Consider the following 19,726-nt stretch of genomic DNA (forward strand, 5'->3'; position numbering starts at 1 on the left):
GGTAAGGAAAGAAACTAAACAATACATTACATATTATAATTGGTTTATCTGAAGCAATTGCAAATTATATATATTATCCTGAAAAAGCATGTGATAAAAAACAAAACGTGAGAGAGAACTATATTTTCTTTCCTAATCTTTGCTTAAATATCATATTCCAACCGCACACTTTTGAGAGATCATACGGTTATACAAATAACAAAAATAAATATTCAATGAGAAAACATATATAAAAAAAGGGACATATTCTTGACAAATTGCAATTAATACATTTTCTTGTCTCAGACAAGAAAATGTATTAATTTATTAGTGATTTTACACAAATGAAATTTTCAAAACTAGATGCCATTCTGGTAAATAACAATATAAAAATCACTATCGTCTATCAAGTTCTGCATTTTGCTTTTGTTAATCCACAATTGCCAGAACATCACTTGGATTCTGAAACGAAATAAGAAATCAGCACATCATCCTTAGCCACTATTTCAAATATATAGAAAGGTAAAAATATGAAAACAGCAGCCACTTAATCAAAAAAATATATATTTTTTCAATAAAACACTGTTTAAGTGGGTTTATTCCGTTAACCAACCCAATTGTTGTTTGCATGCGACTGACAACCCTCAAAATTTTAAGCTTGTCTGAGGTCTTATTATTTAACATACGATTCCTAGCAAGTTAAAAGGTGCTTTAACATTATTTGATTAGGAATAGATAATCAATTCAAAAGACGTACCTCAAATCCCTGCGAAGTGGACAGAAGTCTATACAGAAAAATTGCCTTTCAAAATAATTATTAGAGAATCAATGAAAAATATAAAATGTTTCAATAAAAAAATGTAACTCATGATCATAAAAACATACTTGAAGGAATATGATTCGCTATTTAAATAACAGTATTCACTCTTTTCACGTTTTTGGAAATGCATATTTCATCTCTAGTGAGTTTGGTAATATTTCTACCTATTTCTTACATTCATAAAGGAAATTTATCAAATAATTTCAAGCTGAGTAGGGTATATTCAATGAATAACATAAAAACATTTCTGAAGTGATTACAGAAAGCAAAGACGTTTCGGAATTTAACAAATATTTACATGTTGAAATCAGAAAGTGGCTGTCACATATAGAAGCTTTTTATACCTACTGGTGACTGTTTTGTCATTTTTTGTATTATAATTTATTGTCGAAACTATAAGTACCAATAGCTTCCAATAAAAAATGAATTCGGTCTGAGAGAAAATCAAATTTTATTTAGAGAAAATGCTCTTATTTGAAACAAGATGAAATGTATGTTCAAAACAAGGGATTGGCAAATTTGAATGAACGTGGAGCAATTTTCAGTTTGAATTAATATACACTTGCAGAGCTCGGCAAATGTAATAATGCATGTGTGAAAAATTACGGAGCATTGGTATAATTTTCTCAAAATGAGGGCAAAATTAAGAGTTGCCATCAACGTTTACCACTTTCTCTTCGGTACTACGTATACAACGCGGTACTTACTGAAATAGCGGAGTTTTATCCAATTATAATACTCCCCAGTCTTGGTAGATACAAAATAATCGGAAAGAAATTGCACTGCCTACAGACACATAAAACACTTCCTCCTCAAAATCGCAACACACCAACATCACTTTCCAACACATACTGGCGCGTACGCGATGCTTACAACGGAATTCCCCGCTCCCCTCTCACTTAAGAGGACCATAGAAAGACCAGAGCACCACAATTTTTTTCAAACTGAAATTCCTGTTATTTTCAGTCGATCATAATATAGTTTTGTATGTAGATTCACAAAACTCTTGTTATAAACGAATTGAGTTATTTAAAGGGATACAGTATTGAACTAAAACAGACACTATGTGTTCAGATCAAGTTGATATTGCTTTCCATTTGAAACAGTTTATTTTTCCCTTCACATAGGTGGTGGATTTTGAGATGATATTATATTTTCTTGATTCAAAATAGTTCATTTTCGCCATGATATAATCAAACGAATGATGTCGTTGAAAGGCCAAGAAATTTGTTTTCTTTGTTGTCTCTGGTGGAACATGGCGATGTTGGCATAAAGTAATAGTTTTTCCAATAGAGATAAAAATTTCAAAGCAACCTATGATATTCTTTTAAAGAAATACTTTTTACTGTGCATTTGTTTAAATCAATCCTTCTAGTAGTTTCTTTCAAGATTGTTGTGGCTCCAATATCATCTGGATTTTGTGATTTCTTGTAATATTCCACTCCCAAACTGTCAATTTGTATTTTTGGCTTTGCATTATGAAGAGATGATTGTTTTACTTTTCTTATGTAATCTAATTTTTTGAATAGATTTTTCACATCCACAGACTGCACAGGAAGAGACAAATTGTCAACGGTACAGACAATACTCAAGTTGAATGTAATACTCTCACTTAGTCCACGTATTTTCAATGATATCTTCTTCGAATTATACTCTTCGGATGTAAATGAATTTGTCCATTGGATTCTCAAAGTTTCACATGGACTTGTTGCGCCTATTTCGACTGCCAGCGTAGAATCGATCATGGTAATGGTGGATGCTTCGTCAAAGAGGGTGGATGCTAATGTATTAAATTCACCTCCAGGATCGATTAATTCAACAGGGGCAATTCTTAACAGTATTTCAGTCTTCTGGGAATGGTTGACATGATGATTAACTTGCTCTTCCACCTCAACTGAATTATCTTCCACTACTTTATGCAAAAGTGGGTTGTGTTTGAAAGTACAACTATCGATTTCACATTTTTTCTTACTTTGGCAAAATTTTGTGAGATGTGACGATCCAAGACAAGTAAAACACACTTCATTTTCTTTTGCTCACTCCCAACGTTTTTCAATATCAAGTTTCCTGAAAAATTTGCATGTTTCAACTTTATGTTCATTTTTTTGCGATATTTACATTTATAAACTATTTTTTCTTGTTGCCTGGTAGTAAAAACGCACTTCTTCTTTCCGTCCTGTTCGTGTTCTGGACCAACAACGTATATAACTTCCTCACTAGTTTCACTCAGCCATGTGAAAAATTCTGTGATGGTAATTGAATTTTTAAATTTTTTCAATTATATAACTTTTCTACCCCATTCCATATGCAAATTGGGGCCAAGTTTTTCAACAATGTCATTTAAGAGTTAGACAAGTGATCGTAGCAGTCAAATTTTTATTTATTTTTTTCATTTTACTCGTTCTTGCTATCCTGAAACTGGTTTTCCTGGGTAGTGAAAGTGTTTTAAATTTGATGCTCATCAGGAAGGTACTCAAATACACTCTGAGAATCAGCAACAAAATAGTTGGTCTTGATCGGCTGATTTTTAATATTTTTTTAAATTCTCCCTGTTCTTGCTATCTTGAAACTGTTTTTTCTTGAATACAGTGTTTCTTGAATTTGTTGCTAACCAGGAGTATACTCAAATACACCTTGGGTATCAGCAACAAAATAGTTGAAACCGACCGGCCAATTTTTATTTTTTCATTCATTTTACTCGTTATTGCTATCTTGAAACTGTTTTTCCAGGGAAAGAAAAGTGTTTTAAATCTGATGCTCATCAGGAGGGTACTCAAATGCACAAAAAACTAAATAGTTGGTCTTGATCGGCTGATTTTTAATCTTTTTTTTTTTTAATTCTCCCTTTTCTTGCTATCTTGAAACTGTTTTTTCTGGAATACAGTGTTTCTTGAATTTGTTGCTTACCAGGAGTATACTCAAATACACCTTGGGTATCAGCAACAAAATAGTTGAAACCGATCGGCCAATTTTAATTTTTTTTTTTCATTTTACTCGTCATTGCTATCTTGAAACTGGTTTTCCTGGGAAGGAAAAGTGATTTAAATTTGTTGCTCATCAGGAGGGTACTCTGCTACGCGATGTTTTTGCACAAGATAATTAAATTTACAATAGGGTTGCCGAAAATCAAAAACACCACTAACATGCCCGACTAGGTCAGTGGTTTGCACAAAGTCGTGGGTGCAACTAATTAAAAGAAAAACAATGATTTTTAACTAAATGGGGAAGCGCCACCAATTTTTGTTGGCCAGTTAAAAATCGGAAAACTGCCCAGTTATTGGGGAAGCCCACTATTGAAATATTTAACTTCTCATAAAAGTAATAATTCTATTTGCAATGACTAAGGAAGTTTATTACAATAATAAAAAGAAGAAATACAGTGACCCTTCTGTTTGCCGATTACTCACTTCAATTGCTAGATTACCACTATCATAATACATTCGCTAATATGTGCTAATATGTGACGTCACGTAAAAGCTTACACCACTCCTCTCAATGAGGTAACTTGTACATTTTATTATAGGAAATAAATAAACACCGGGTTCTTTATTCAAATAACTTAGTCTAAACTTAGCTGCTTTTCGGGTGCTCCTTTTTCGTAAGCTGCCAGGGAATGAATACTGATCCGGCAGTATCGGTGGATACGGATGTAGTAGGAATCTGTTAATATTCCCAGTGGTAATTATTAGTAAAGGTAACGATCAGGAAACTTCTTCAAGAGACTGATCCCAAATTCAAGCTGATGCAAATACGCCTTTCTTAGGAATATTCTAACACCCTGAAGAAAAATATTCTCATGACAACATCGTAATCAAAAGGTAAGAACAATAAGGACAACATTTATTATGAGTTCCATAGCTGAGTTGAACAAGGTTGTTTGAAAATACTGTACTAACCTCCTAATAATCGAGGGTGTTTCCAACATAAAACAGACAAAGATCGTCCTCTGAGAATTGAGAGAAAATACTGACTATTTGCCCTTTTTATAAAAATCCTGCTTTTGCAGCGGTGGTTTCCAATATTGTCCCAAAATACTCCAAACTTCACAATATCAAAAAGGAACCACAGTTGGCTGAAAATTCGAAAATCCCTTCTAGGTAGTTAACGAGCGAAATAATTCAACCATGCAATCAGTTCATTCAGCAATTCACGATCGAAAAATATCTTTTCGCCAAAATTTCCGTCCTTATCTTTATGTCCTTGGGTGTGAGAAAAAAAGGAACACAACCTATTTACCGACCTAGTCGGTGTCATAGGCGGGTTAGAAAGGTTTTAAATATACATAAATTCGCATGTGGAAATGAATAAACTAACCGATTATTAAAAGTATAAATAAATTGTTTAATTTATAACAAAGCAAAATTGTATCGTAACAACTCAAATACAGCAAACAAAATAATTGGCCTTGATCGGCAGATTCTTTTGTTGTTGGTTCGTCATGTACATCTTTAAGTACTATCAATTTGGCAAAAAATTCACAGCTCTTTTGATTCGGGAAAAAAATCAAGATAGTGAAATTAGGAAAATTAAAGAAAAAAATAAAAATATCAACCGAACAGTTCAGAGTATTTTGTTGATGATTCTCCAAGTGTATTTAAGAACTCTCCTGTTGAGCAACAAATTTAGAATACTCTGTACTCAAGGAAAAACCAGTTTCAAGTTAGCAAGAACAAGAAAAATGAAAAAAAAAAACTTGAAAATCGGCCGATCGGTTTCAACTATTTTCTTGCTGATACCCAAGGTGTATGTGAGTATACTCCTGGTAAGCAGCAAATTCAAAAAACACTGTATTCCAGAAAGAAACACTTTCAATATAGCAAGAACAGGAAGAATTAAAAAAAATATTGAAAATCAGCCGATCAAGACCAACTATTTTGTTGCTGATTTTCGGAGTATATTTGAGTACCCTCCTGATGAGCAACAAATTCGAAACACTTTTCCTTCCCAGGAAAACCAGTTTCAAGATAGCAAGAACGAGGAAAATTAAAAAAAAATTAAAATCGGCCGATCGGTTTTAAATATTTTGTTGCTGATACTTAAGGTGTATTTAAGTTTACTCTTTGTGAGCAATAAATTTAGAACATCTTTAATTCCAGAAAAAACCAGTTTCAAGATAGCAAGATCAGAAAAAATTTAAATAAAAATTAAATTTTTTTCGCTATATCCAAGGTTTAGCAACTGAATAGTAACTAAATCTTCTGCGAATATCAAAGGAAAAGTATATAACTTATTGAGTTACCTTGCAACCTTTATATCACGATAGCATTATTTGCAATTTTTAGGGATCGGCAAGAGCAACAAAATCGTTGTTTTGGCAACTAATTAGCAACTATTCAGCTACATTTTTTTTGCAATTCTGCTGGATTCGCCATGCTAGCCGTATACGCTGATCGAAGAACCACTTATGTTTCTGACTCCGGTTAGTTTGGGTTTTGAAATTGCCTTTGGTTTTAATAGTTTATTGAATGAAAATACTTTGAATGACAAGACGTAGTTTTTATGTTTGACAAGTATACAAATTCTGTTTATTTTTGCCAACTAGTTAAAAAATATCTAATAAATTAATAGTACATGAGCAAAATGAATGAAACAAACATTTCAGATAAATAATCCGTAGGAACAACATCAATTCTCAAAAACACTCATCCAAAAATTGTTTAAATTTTTTAAAAGAAACAAGAAAAAAATTTCATATTTTTTGTAAAGAATGACTAGCGTATGGTTAGTGATATAGTGTTTCCATAATATGAAATATTCACCAAACTTTTATATTTAAATTCATGCTTTACGAATATCAAAAAACCCCCAGTATGTTCACTCTGAGAGTAACAAACATCAAATTTGTATCTCATAATATAAAGTTGATTTGAATCAATTTCTTCAGTTATATGTGTTTTTGTTGACAAAATGATATAGGTTTCCATTTATTAATGGTAAATTCTAATTGTTTTTTATTTTGTATAAAGCCCTGTATATTTACATATTGAACATTAGTATTCATTGGATAACAGGATGAATATTTTTCCTACCGACGATTCGAATTTGATTAAATTCTTCTTTAGGGCTCGAAAAGTAGTTTCTTCATTTCGAAAAATATCAGTTATATAGTTATATTATCAATACCTACGTCGGCAAAAAAACCCATTGCTTTTTAGAAAAAATTGATGCTGTTACCCAACCAACCTTTCTTCAGAATAATTATTCATATTCATCAAAGACAGTAGTGTCTACATAAAATGATTATTTTTTCCGCATTCAATTTTTTCGACAAAGGAATTCTTCGGTTTAATTCGTATCATGATGATGTATATGATTTCGTAGTATGATTTCGACATAGTGAAAATTTGATGTAGTGACACATTTCTAGTGAGATAAAAAATCTATACTTTTCTTGTGAACTGTGATTAATAAGTTTCAGTTTTAGATACCACGTTGAATCTTACACAACATTTGAGGCATGCGTCTGTTTACAGTTCCATTGCGAAGAAACACTACCCACCAACTCTATATTGTGAAATGATGACGGCCAATTTCTGAATGTTTCGATCTTTAATGCGTATAATAATAAATCATTCTTCAACAGATGTGCTTTCTGTTCATCTTCATGTTCAAATTGTTTTTTTTAATCAAGTATACATTGTAACTTGTAAATATAAAACATATCTGCACAGTGAAATAAACAGTAAACTAAATCACCTAAAAGGTGCTATTCGATTATCTATTTTTCATTGATGATTTTGGTTAAATGGTAGTCACGCGAGAATCGTTATATTCGTGCCAGCTGTTGGAGTACGGATGTCTACAAAGTATGCTGTGATTCGATAATTCATAGAGAATATAACGACAAGTGACTATATTGTACACAGAAAAAAATACTCATATATAAACCTTCCAGAGCAAAGTCAATAGCAACATTTGTTGGCGAAAATCTCTTTAAATGTTCGAGGAAACTGATGGATTCTGTACATTTTCTTCTTTCTCTGCATTTCGATTACATCAATCTTTTTTTCGTCTCCATCCAGAATTCCTTCTTTTGTACAGGACTCCAAGCATTGTGATACACTCACTCATTTTTTTCTCCAAATCTTTACGTTTCTTCATCGATCTGGAACACTCACTCTGTTTTTTAAAGGATAACAATAGCAGGTATCAAATGAAACAAAAGGTGCTCTGTAGATTCATTTTTGTTTATTTCTGATGGGTTTTTAGTGTAAATTCAAATATATTCAACAATCAAGATGTAAAATTTTATCATCCAATATTCCAATTATTAAAATGGCATCTATCTTTCTGACAGAAAAAAGAGGAGAAAAACTGAACTGGAACTGTCATGTGATCACTCTAGGCTCTTCACCGGAATTAACTTCATGCGAACTCAGCTGAAGAATTGGAAATCTCGTTGCTCAATGTTACTCAGAGTTTGTTTTTCGATTTATGTATGGTCGATCACAGATTGGCTACATGTGAACCCTCTTGTTAGTTATTCAGGATGAAAAAACATGCCTTCTAATCACATGCTCATCTCATATGATTGAACATAAGTCATAATTGTCATGATGAATTAGAAGTAGGTGTGACATCCCTCCATGAACGTATAAAAACTTGAAGACATGCGCAAAGAATTTCTATTTGTTTATTGAAACACCGGTTGTTCTGTTAAATGTAAAAGTTTTATCATCGATCAATAATGAGATTTGTGTACGTTGAAAAAATCACAGCCTGAGATTTATGTTAAGAGAATACCTAATTTTAACACCACACTGTTTCAATACTCAAAAAGTTAATGTTCAAGTGATCAGATATTCAGGTATCATCAAATATTCCATTAATTATCACTTATGATAATTGTTCAAGTGATCAGATATTGAGGTATCATCAACTATTCCATTAATTATCACTTATGACATAAGTACATTTTTTAAAAAAAATTCAAATGAAATTAGTTATAAGGATATTAAAACCTGAACATAAAGTAGTGGTGAAAAAAGCGGCTACTGGAATTAGGAGTAACATCATCTCTACCTCCTCTTCTTTGGCAACCCTGAAATAAGAATAAGGTAAATCAACTATTCTACTTGAAGTAGAAGTAAAAAAACTGTTAATAAGCTATGCTGATTACGCAAACATTGATTTCAATTTAAGAGCCACCAGTAGACAGCTGTTTCAGCTTATACCGGGCAGGCGGTCTTCGATTGAAGACAAAATGTGGTTATATATATATATATATATATATATATATATATATATATATATATATATATACATTTATATTTATATGTTATATATTTATATATAACATTTATATTTCTGACAAAAGGCAGAGTTCGTGCTTTCTCAAGCGGAGTTGAGAAGCAGCGCTCTTCCACTCAACCTACTTGATAAGAATAACTGCGTGAACGCAAGCGAGAGATAAGTGGAACCACTTATTGGTGTGATACCCAAGTCAACTTGCCAAGTTTTTATGTCAGTGTTGGTGGTTTGACCAATCAGCCGACAATTGCCATTGCCGAAATTTGGGAAGCTAACCTGAAATGCCTGCCCGGAACTGTGGATTCGTTATCCAATGTACTGTAAATCACAATCATTGCAAGGTATGTTATATACTATATTAGTTTGCTTCATTGATTCTGTTTTATCTTCCAGTTTAGTTTATAGATTTCCAACGGTTTTGATATCTCTGTTTGTAATTTTAATTTTGACATTTTGATTGGATTTTGAGAATATGCTTTCAATTTGTTTTGATAAAATGGGAATATGAATCAATGAAGAATATATAGTTGTTTTATTTTGTGCTAACATATTGTGCTAACAAAACTTCTTCTAGATCATTTAGGGATCGAATTGTTTCCCATAAAAGGGACATAAGGCTCAATAAAAATCTTGTGCTTTGACTGAGCATTGTATTAGAAAAAATCATTTTCCAAATTAGAACAAAGTATGATTCTTTCTACAAATTGAAAACAATTACAAAAAAAGACTTTTTCTTGAAATGATAGAAATTGTGAAAGAGTCCAATACTATGAACAAACGAATAGATATCAATCATATTAGTACAATATATACTTATGTATTACATTTAGACATGAATAAAAATAAGTGACATCTTTGGGAATTTTCCATGATGTATTTCTTTTTTCAATTTGTTAAGTCAAACACGAATTTTCTCTGACATTTTGTTATAAATCAAACATAACTATATATTTCCATGAACATCAACTATTTGTTTTCAAAATTGTTAAACAAAGTTATATCAATTTTGACAACTATCAAGTCAATTTAAATTCAATCTTTGACAAAAATTGTGTACAAACTTTCTACTATTATTTTATACAGTGTTCTTATATATATGTATATATATATATATATATATATATATATATATATATATATATATATATATATATATATATATATATATATATATATATATATATAGTGTGACCAAAATTTCATGAAAAAATATTCATTATTAACAAAGTTATGACAACTCAAAAATTCGAAAACTCACACACCTAACAGTTACAAAAAACACCCTATATCAATAGATATAGCCATGAGAATATTTTTTTTATGATTTCAACAATAAAGTGACGCCAAATGAAAAAAAAAAAATAAATAGCGTAAATATTTTTAATGAAAATAACGGAATTACATTCAAGTTTTCATGCAAATTAACTAAAACTAAGACCTAATATTTCAATTTAAACCTTAGTTGCCATGGAAATGATATTACAGTTTGACACTTGTGAGAGATTTAAGTGTACTATTCTCAACAATATTCACCTTACAGTTTTTCGAATTATTTTGTGTCATGGCTGCAAGATTGAGCGTAAGAGAGAAAATTGAAATTGTACGCCTTTCGGGAGATGACGTTAGAAGTGCTAGAGAGGTTTGTAGAGTATTTAATGAGAGACATCCAGATCGTCCTCGTATTACCTGCGGTACGGTAAATAAAATAAATAAAATATTCAATGAAACTGGTGCAGTATCAAAAATGATGTTAAAAAGTAATCCTGTACAAAGACGAAAGAGAAATGACAGGAATGATCAAATCATTTTAGATTATTTCGGAAATAATCCTAATGCCAGTATATGAATGCCACTTCAGATTTGAATATTCCACGAGAAACTATTCGGAGATGTCTCAAGGCGGAGAATATTAAACCTTTCAAGCCAAAATGTTTTTACTCACTTCAAGAAGGCGACGAAACAAGACGCCTGGAATATTGTTTATGGGCCCAAGGGGAATATTTAAACAATAGAAATTTCCTAAAAAATATTTTATATACCGACGAAGCCACTTTCACTACAAATGGAGTAGTGTCATCACAGAATTGTCGCTATTGGGCAGCGGATAATCCTAACTGGGTAATGAACTGTAAGAGCCAGTATTCCCAAAAAATCAACGTCTGGTGTGGGATATTGAACGAACGAATTATTGGTCCTTTCTTTTTTGAGGAGAACATTAATGCGCAGAGGTTTCTAGAATTTTCAATCACAAAGATTTGGGATGTTATTCACGAGCTGCCAATCAATGAACGATCAAATTTAATTGTCCAGTTAGATGGGTGTCCAGTTCATTATGGCAGAGCTGTGAGGCAATGGCTTAACGAACATTTTCCAAACCGATGGATAGGCCGTGGTAGTCCGTTTATAGAGTGGCCACCCAGATCTCCAGACCTCACAGTTTTGGACTTTTTTCTTTGGGGACTTGTCACACAAAAGGTTTACAAAAACCGCTCAAGAGATAGAAATGAACTTTGTGCAAGAATTCGACATGTATGTGCAGATATTAGCCCTCAAGAACTAAGGAACGTAATCAGAAACATTCGTAAGCGCTACGACACATGTATCGAAATACGTGGTGGATTAGTAGAGGGTACTAGAATATGAGTTAGAATTAATTGTTGCACTGAATCAAAACATTTCAATAATTAGTTATTAGTCACGTTTATTAAAATTATTTGCTTCATTGTTAGTTGAATTGTGTGAATGTAATTCTGTTATTTTCATTGAAAATATATACGCTATTTGTTTTTTTTCCATCTGGCGGCACTTTATTGTTGGAATCATAAAAAAAATTATATATTGTGACTGTTAGCTGTGTGAGTTTTCGAATTTTTGAGTTGTCATAACTTTGTTATGACATAATGATTATTTTTTCATGAAATTGTGGCCACACCTATTTAGAGGCACTTTGAATCCAGTGGCGTAGTGATTTTTTTCAATAAAAAAATCGCTAATAAAAAATCCCGAATTTCGACTAAGAAAAAATATCGTAGTATGCCCTGAAACTTTAATAAACATTTCAAATTCTGTCCCAAGGTGGACCTTTTAGTACTTGACATATAAAAAAAAAATTAATAAAGTCGATTCACAACTTCAAATTTTAGGGGGTGTTTCCATTGAAAATGGGTCACACTGTATATTTTAATATTAAATTTTACAAAAAGTATTTGAAGCTTTATATCTTCTATTAATTGTCTGCGAGCGCTTTCGACAGCTGGTCGTACTGTCATCTTCTAGGCACTCCTCAAACTGAACTTGTCATTCTGTCGTCTGCCTCTTTATACGGTCCGAACGTCTCAACTCAGGTATTTAAGGTACTTTAGGTAAATTTTCCTAGAGAAGATCTAACACAAAGAGTAGTACTTGATGCAGTACAAATACAGGCAAATTTACCTAAAGTACCTGAAATATATATAATATATTAAACAAAACCATACACATTCCTAGAGAAGATCTAACACAAAGAATAGTACCTGATGCAGTACAAATTTAGGCAAATTTACCTAAAGTACCTGAAATATATATAATATATTAAACAAAACCATATACATTCCTAGAGAAGATCTAACACAAAGAATACCTGTTGCAGTACAAATACAGGCAAAGTTACCTAAAATACCTGAAATACCTGAGTTGAGATGTTCGGAACGTATAAAGAGGCAGACTAAAGGATGACAAGTTCAGTTTGAGGAGTGCTTAGAAAATGACAGTACGACTAGCTGTCGAAAGCGCTCGCAGATAATTAATAGAAGATATAAAGCTTCAAATCCTTTTTATGAAATTTAATATTAAATATATATATATATATATATATATATATATATATATATATATATATATATATATATATATATAAATCCCCCCGAAGCCCCGATACATTCGGGTGGGCGCGCCAGCATAATCAACCAACGACCACTCCTCACACCGTTGGGTAAGTGAGCCTGGCTAAGATTTCTGCCTTAGTGCGGCAGGCCAGTATGATTTTAAGATTCGAGAGTAGAGAGGGCATCATTCCACCAACGACTCCAATAATCGAAGAAAAAATATCGATATTTTATCCGTTTTTCCTTCTCTTTTCGGACGTTATTTGTTTCGCCAGGAGCTGAAAATCCCATGACAAATGTCGTCTTGCCCTGGTAGTCGAAAAGGACTACATCAGGCTTATTTATTAGCTTGTATGAGCCTGAAATGAGGAACGAATAGTTCCAATAAATTTTGCACTTCTCTTTCCCCACAACGGATTCAATATATCCCGGAGCGTAGGGTAACACCGGTGTCTCGTCAATACCGTAAGAGTAGATGGTAATATAGCACTCTCAGGGTCGCGTTATGTCGGTGGATATAAGCCGAGACCGCATATGCTGGACATGCTGATAGCAAGTGCATTAGGGTTTCGGGCTACTCGCGGCAGGCCCTGCACCTTGTGTCAGGAACCTCTATACCCATCAAAGCGAAAGTCAGGCGCTTTGATAAGCCAAGGTTTCCAATGTTATTGAATTGTATTTCAGCAGAAGTGAGGTGATCTCTGTGGCTTTTATATGAGCTTTTTACTGAACGGGTTCAATTTGGTGACAGAGTTGTGGTCAACTCGTTCAGTGTCGAAAACTAAAGCAAGTTCATCAGCTGCTCGGGCAGCTGCCCTGAAGAGATATGCTCCAATTTATGATCTTTCATGGTCACGGACCATGCAGAGAAGGGGATCCGAACTCCTGACGACTTTACAGGCTATATCCAGTCATTCTGTCATGTAGACACTCCAAACTCAAAAGTCCACGGCCTCCCTGATGTCGGGGAGTGTATAATCGTGGAACGGGCGATTTGGGATGCAAACACCTATAGAGATGTATCAGGTGTTTACGTCGAGTTGATACAGCTTCTCCCGAGTCCACTTCACTACTCCAAACGAGTAGAGTAAGATTGGAACGGCAAGCATATTTGTTGCAGCAACTTTGTTCTTCCCCGATAGTTGCAATGACCAGATCTGTCGAAGTTTGTTCTGATACTTGCCGCGGAGAGAGTCCTTCACTGCTGTTACCTCTTGTAAGCGGGGTTGTTCCACCCCGAGGTGAGTATACGTCTGTCCGGCATCCAAATGTGGTGTAGGATGCTTCCATCTACGGGCTACACATCCTCTCCGTAGTCATCTTTTGAGATGTACCATTGCACATTTGACTGTCCCGAATTTCATACCGATAGCGTGCGTGTACTCTCCCACCACCCTCAAGGACTGATGGAGATCCTTCTCTCCAAACTTTGAAGCCTTCGGGCCATAATGATTTTTTCAGTTTGTTTCAAGGGCCAATTTCTGCCCTTAACTATATTTCTAGACTAGGATAGTCAGGGCCGGCCTAAGGCGAAAGTTGCAAGTGTGCAAGACTCACATTTATGCCCCTACTGGGGCATTTAAGGTCACAGTTTTTCTGCACTTTTACGCCTTTTAGAACATTAAATTTGTCTCTCAATTTGATTTATTATTGATTGACTTGATAGGTTCAATACTCTTTCTAGTACCTTAAACCAACTAATAAATAAACTAGTTAAATAAACTGATGAAAGCTTCTGGGTCACGACGTTACAATGATGTTTACACTTGTATTGCAAGTGCTCTCAGAATAAATAGCTAATGCGGGAATCACCGTCCGCCGGACCTAAGGTAAATTTTCATATCTCATGGGTAAAAAAATAAAGCAACAGAATTACAGTATTACAGAGTTTAATAATGGCGCATACAAAACAAAAGTTTATTAACTGTTAAGATAGGTACATAGTCTCTTTTATTATACATTTACACAAGGGCTTTTCCTGCTTTCATTTCGGAGAATGAGTTAACTATGTCCAAATGATCAACTGACTGAGACAGCTCGTTTTGAAAGGTTGAAAGGCTGTTAAGTCCTTCTTGCGACAGTGTTGACCTGACGTAAGTTTTGATCAACTTCAGCTTTGAAAAGCTTCGTTCAGCGGAGGCGACCGACATGGGCATCGTGGATATGATCCGTAACGCTATTCACAGGTTGACATAGGCATCCGTGCTTTCGGTCAATGATAAAAAGTTTAGAACATCCATTGGAGACTTTTGACCAAAAAAGAATAAAGTTATGTCATGAAACTCTTCAAGTGTAATATTTAGAGAAGATATTATGAAAAAGATTAGAATGGATTTTTATCCATTTTTCTTTTTACGTTATTTACGTGTGTACTGAAGTGTCAGAATAAAACTAAAAAAAACAAGAAACAATATTACTATATATTAATTATGTAATAAAATTCTAAGTTTAATGCATTTATCTGATAAAAAATAAGGTAAGATAGGGTGAGGTAAGAAGTGGAATTTAACTGTACAAAAACCTATCAAGTTTAAATCGTTAATTTAGGATGGTGAAATATTAATATTAATTTCAATAATTAATTCCTTGGGTAAAAGTTTCTGTATAGAAACCAGCTCGTCGCACAATTCGGCCCCTCTAATGTCACTTTGGTCAGCCCCATCTGACATTAGCTCTTCCAGTTGTTGGCATTTGATCAAAAGTGTTTGTCGATCGGGCAGTTTGTCTAGATTGAAGAGAAATTCAAGTTTTGAAGTATTGGCATTCAACTGCTAAAACCTTTCTTCCACAGCTGAGTAAGCAGTATCAACTAATGGTAAGAAAAATTCAACTTTAAATTTTTCTTGTGGGTCAGTAAGAGGCTCGTGTTCGTCTCTACGCTCAACCTCATAGTCAAAGTGTTTCTTCCTCCTCCTGAGTCTTGGGGCTTTGAATTTCGCTTCAACTTTCAGCTCTTCAGCCAACTCTTTTGCTTTTACCAAACTGGAGACAAATCCATTCTCACGAACGTCGACTAAAAAATCTGAAATGGATTTCAACGCGTCTACAACTTGAGGAAAGTTGATCACCTTTGATTGCAACATCTTACTTGCTAAGTTAATTTGAAAGAGGACGTCATACCAGGTTATTAGAGAAACTAAAAAACTGTAATCTTCAAGCATTGTAGCCAAAGAGTTTGCTTCGCTCCTAACATCATCTTCAAACGAGGGATCATCATAAAGATCCCAGAGAGCTTGGCGAACTTCGACGATCTGATATCTCACTGCTTTCAGTGAGTCAATTCGTGCCTCCCACCGTGTTATACAGAGCTCTTTCAATGTCAAAGGAATCCCAGTACAAGATTCTTCAGATCTCGAAAGACTCTCTAGGAACAAGCTCCAACGTTTGGTTGAAGAGCTGAATAGGGTATACAGACGTTGGATTGTTCCAAACAGGGTCACTGTTGGAACTGAAGACTTGGCTGCATCACTAACCACCAAGTTTAAGCTGTGACAGCCACAAGGGACAAAAAAGGCTCTTTTATTTTGATCGATAATTCGTTTCTGCAACTCAGAATGTTTGCCCTTCATGTTGGCCCCGTTGTCGTAGCCTTGGCCTCTACCATTTTGAATGTCAAGACCATAGTTTTCTAAGGCCTTAAAAACGGTTTCAGACAAGCCTTTGCCAGTGGTGTCCGTGATTTCAACAAAGTCAACGAAACTTTCACATATTTCTACCGTTTTGTCACTTTTTTCATGGACATACCGGAAGATTACAAAAAGTTGTTATTTTCTACTTAAATCTGGAGTGCAGTCTAGAATTAATGCAAAGTACTTTGCTTCTTTGACTCTGTTTACAATAGACTCTCGTACTTTATCTCCCATTAAAGAAAGAAGCTCGTTTTGGATGGTTTTCCCAAGATACGAGACACATCTTCGTTTTTCATTCATTAGAACTCCTGAAATGTGTTCTTTCATCACAAGATCGAACTTGGCTATGAGTTCAACAAGACCTAAGTAGTTTCCGTTGTCTAATTTGTAAAGTGTTTCGTGGGTCCCTCTAAAGGCAAGTTGGTGATGTGCTAAAAATTGCGTAGTAGCAATGAGTCGGGTGAGAACATTTTTCCACCTTTCCTTTTCTTGCGCAACAATCCTTTGATATGAATGGTCGATTGTCGTTCCTTCAGTCAGTCTTTTTTCTCCTTCAACCCATTTTTCGTAACACTTCATGTGATTTGGAGCCGTTTCATGTTTCGTCAATGTTTTGCCTATGTGCCTCCAATCACTGTTTCCGTTTTTTCTAACAAAGTTCTTGTTCCTGATATGTTAAAGATCCTGCAGCAAAAACAGAATACACTATTTTTCTTTTTAAAGTAAGTTAACCAACGTCTCCTAACCTTTTGACCATTTTTGGCTAACCTATAATAAAACAAATTAGAAAATGATCTTTTGTTTTCATCTCTTGGATAGCTCTCCAGCTCAGTTGAGATTGGTCCCTTGGTAATAATTAAATCACGTAAGCTAGCACTTATATGATCAGGCCAAGTACCCAAGTCCGTAAAATAACTATTCAACTCAGTAGCATCATAAATATCTGATTCTTCTTGGGACTTGTCGTTGTCGCTGTCGGAATCAGAAAGAGTCGGTTCTTTATGGTCCTTTGGGGTGTCTACTTCTTCTTCTTTTTCTTCTTCAGAAGAAAAGGAATCGTTGGGTTCATGGCTTGTTTGTTTTTTTGCAATTCAAAAGGACTGCTACTACCTTCATCGCCTAGTTCTACTTGGCATTCCTTTTCAGGTTGTTGCCTACTTTGTTCACCACCAAAATGTTCTATATTGTTAAAACTTGAGGTTGGTTTGTTTAGGAAACTGCATAAGAGTTTAGAACTTGCTTTGGTGTTTTTCTCTGCAATTGCCTTCCGTTTCCGGTTTTGACAACCCGACGGTTGTTTTGGTTTTGGCTTTGAAAACATTTCCAACTGAAAAAAATATCCTACAGAGCGCCTCACTCGAAAACGTGGAGTAAAGCTTATGTTTTAGATAAATTATATAGTTCAAAAATTTATAATACATACAGGTTTCACAAACAAAATTCAACTATCCGCACGTACGCAAGCATGATTGGTGAATATACCAAAAGCTAACAGCGTAAACTAAACACAACAAACGCAGAAAAGCAAAGAGATTCAAACCCCTCCAAAAGGCTCGAGTGTGCGGCTGCATACTTCGCACACCCCTCAGGCCGGCCCTGAGGATAGTGCAAAGTGCGTGACCTAAGCAAACTTACGCTTTTTTGCATTTCAATTATTATTGTGTATTGTGACAGTTAACGACATTTAGTGGCGAGTAGTGGTATTTTTTCAGCTACCCGCTAGGTGGCATTAGGCGTAATTAAATATTTGGAATTACCCTGTTGGTTCGAGAAAGTTCTGGTTCTAGCTAGTGTATTCCGATCACCTCCAGATGGCAGTAATAATTGCATATAAAAAGGCTAGCCGCGCAAGCGCGATATAGTCTGCGTAGGAAAGGCGAAGGAAACGAAACTGTCTATTGTGAAATAAAGTTACACCCGTCAATAAAAGTATTTTGATTTGACTCATTGTTTTTATGTGTGATTTGTTAGTATGGAAAAGAAGCGAAAAATCGACAATGAATGCAGAACGTTCCAAGAAAAATGGAACTTTCAGTATTTTGTGATTGAGTCCAGTAATATGGCGGTATGTTTAATTTGTAATGAAACCATAGCTGTTCTCAAAGACTATAACATTAAACGACACTATGAATCGAAACATCTTCAAAGTTACTCCAAGTATACAGGAAGTTTGCGGAAGGAAAAATTTGAAGCTTTGAAACGCGGACTCAAATCGCAGCAATCTTTGTTTACCAAAGCGAATACTGAACAAGAGTCTGCAAATCGCGCCAGCTTTCGTGTGGCTCTTGAAATCGGAAAACGTGGCAAACCATTCACCGATGGAGAAATGAAAAAAGAATGCTTCATTGCAGTAGCCGAAGAAATATGCCCCGGAAAATTTATTTAAAAGTGTCAGTTTGTCAGCAAACACCGTGGCTCGGATGGTGCAAGACATCGCAGAAAATATATCATCTCAACTGTCTGACAAAAATGGACCTCATGAGTGGTTTTCTCTAGCATTGGATGAGTCAACGGATGTGTCAGATACTGCTCAGGTGTTGATTTTTATTCGCGGAGTAGATAAAAGCTATGAAGAGTATGAAGAACTTCTTGATATTGATAGTATTCACGGCACGACAACTGGGGCAGATATTTTTAAGGGAGTTGAAAATGCCATTAATAAAAAGAACCTTCTATGGAGAAATTTGAAATGTATAACAACTGATGGAGGCAAAAATATGTATGGTAAAAATAAAGGAGTGGTTACACTTGTGTCAAAGGCTGTAGAAAATGATGGTGGTACAAAACCAGTAGTCTTACATTGTATCATTCATCAACAGTCCTTGTGCGGAAAATGTATGGATATGTCTGAAGTTCTAAAACCAGTCATATCAGTTGTTAACTTCATCAGATCTACTGGGCTGAATCACCGACAATTCCGCGAGTTTATTTAACAGATTGGAGAAAATGATTTACCATATCATACTGCCGTACGCTGGCTTAGTTGCGGAAAAGTCCTCAAGCGCTTTTTTGAACTTCGAGCAGAGATAGAATTTTTTTTAAATGAGAAGCAGCGCCCTTTTGCCGTTTAGAAAATAGTGGATGGATGTGGAAGTTAGCCTACTATGTCGATTTGACAAATCATGTGAACGAACTGAATTTGAGATTGCAAGGAGAAAATCAGCTTCTCCCCGATTTATACACCA

The 19,726-nt window shown here is 34.6% G+C and overlaps 2 protein-coding genes across 8 annotated transcripts in view; one reads left to right on the top strand and one right to left on the bottom strand.

Annotated features, from left to right (window-relative positions):
• The window catches only part of LOC141480477 (uncharacterized), a 37,219-nt gene that overhangs the window by 15,642 nt on the left and 1,851 nt on the right, over positions 1-19,726 (top strand). Inside the window, exon 4 of one of the 3 annotated variants that reach the window (XM_074170489.1) lies at positions 7,224-7,366. The exons of 1 other annotated variant lie outside the window; for it this stretch is intronic. In XM_074170489.1, coding sequence (XP_074026590.1) covers positions 7,224-7,235 — 12 coding nt within the window. In that variant the 3' untranslated portion in view covers positions 7,236-7,366. Of the gene's footprint in view, positions 1-7,223; positions 7,367-9,153; positions 9,391-19,726 lie in introns of those variants that run through there. One more of the 3 variants, XM_074170490.1, reaches the window with a different exon arrangement.
• Positions 7,968-19,726, bottom strand: part of LOC111504576 (equilibrative nucleoside transporter 1) — a 72,905-nt gene continuing 61,146 nt past the window's right edge. For all 5 annotated transcript variants that reach the window (XM_074170485.1, XM_074170482.1, XM_074170486.1 and 2 more), the window contains one exon: positions 7,968-8,840. In XM_074170485.1, coding sequence (XP_074026586.1) covers positions 8,729-8,840 — 112 coding nt within the window. In that variant the 3' untranslated portion in view covers positions 7,968-8,728. The remainder of the gene's footprint in view (positions 8,841-19,726) is intronic.

This window comes from Leptinotarsa decemlineata, unplaced genomic scaffold (genome assembly GCF_025532065.1).
Source record: "Leptinotarsa decemlineata unplaced genomic scaffold, Ldec_3_MD MMD2_P_RNA_scaffold_9, whole genome shotgun sequence".
Lineage (NCBI taxonomy): Eukaryota > Metazoa > Arthropoda > Insecta > Coleoptera > Chrysomelidae > Leptinotarsa > Leptinotarsa decemlineata.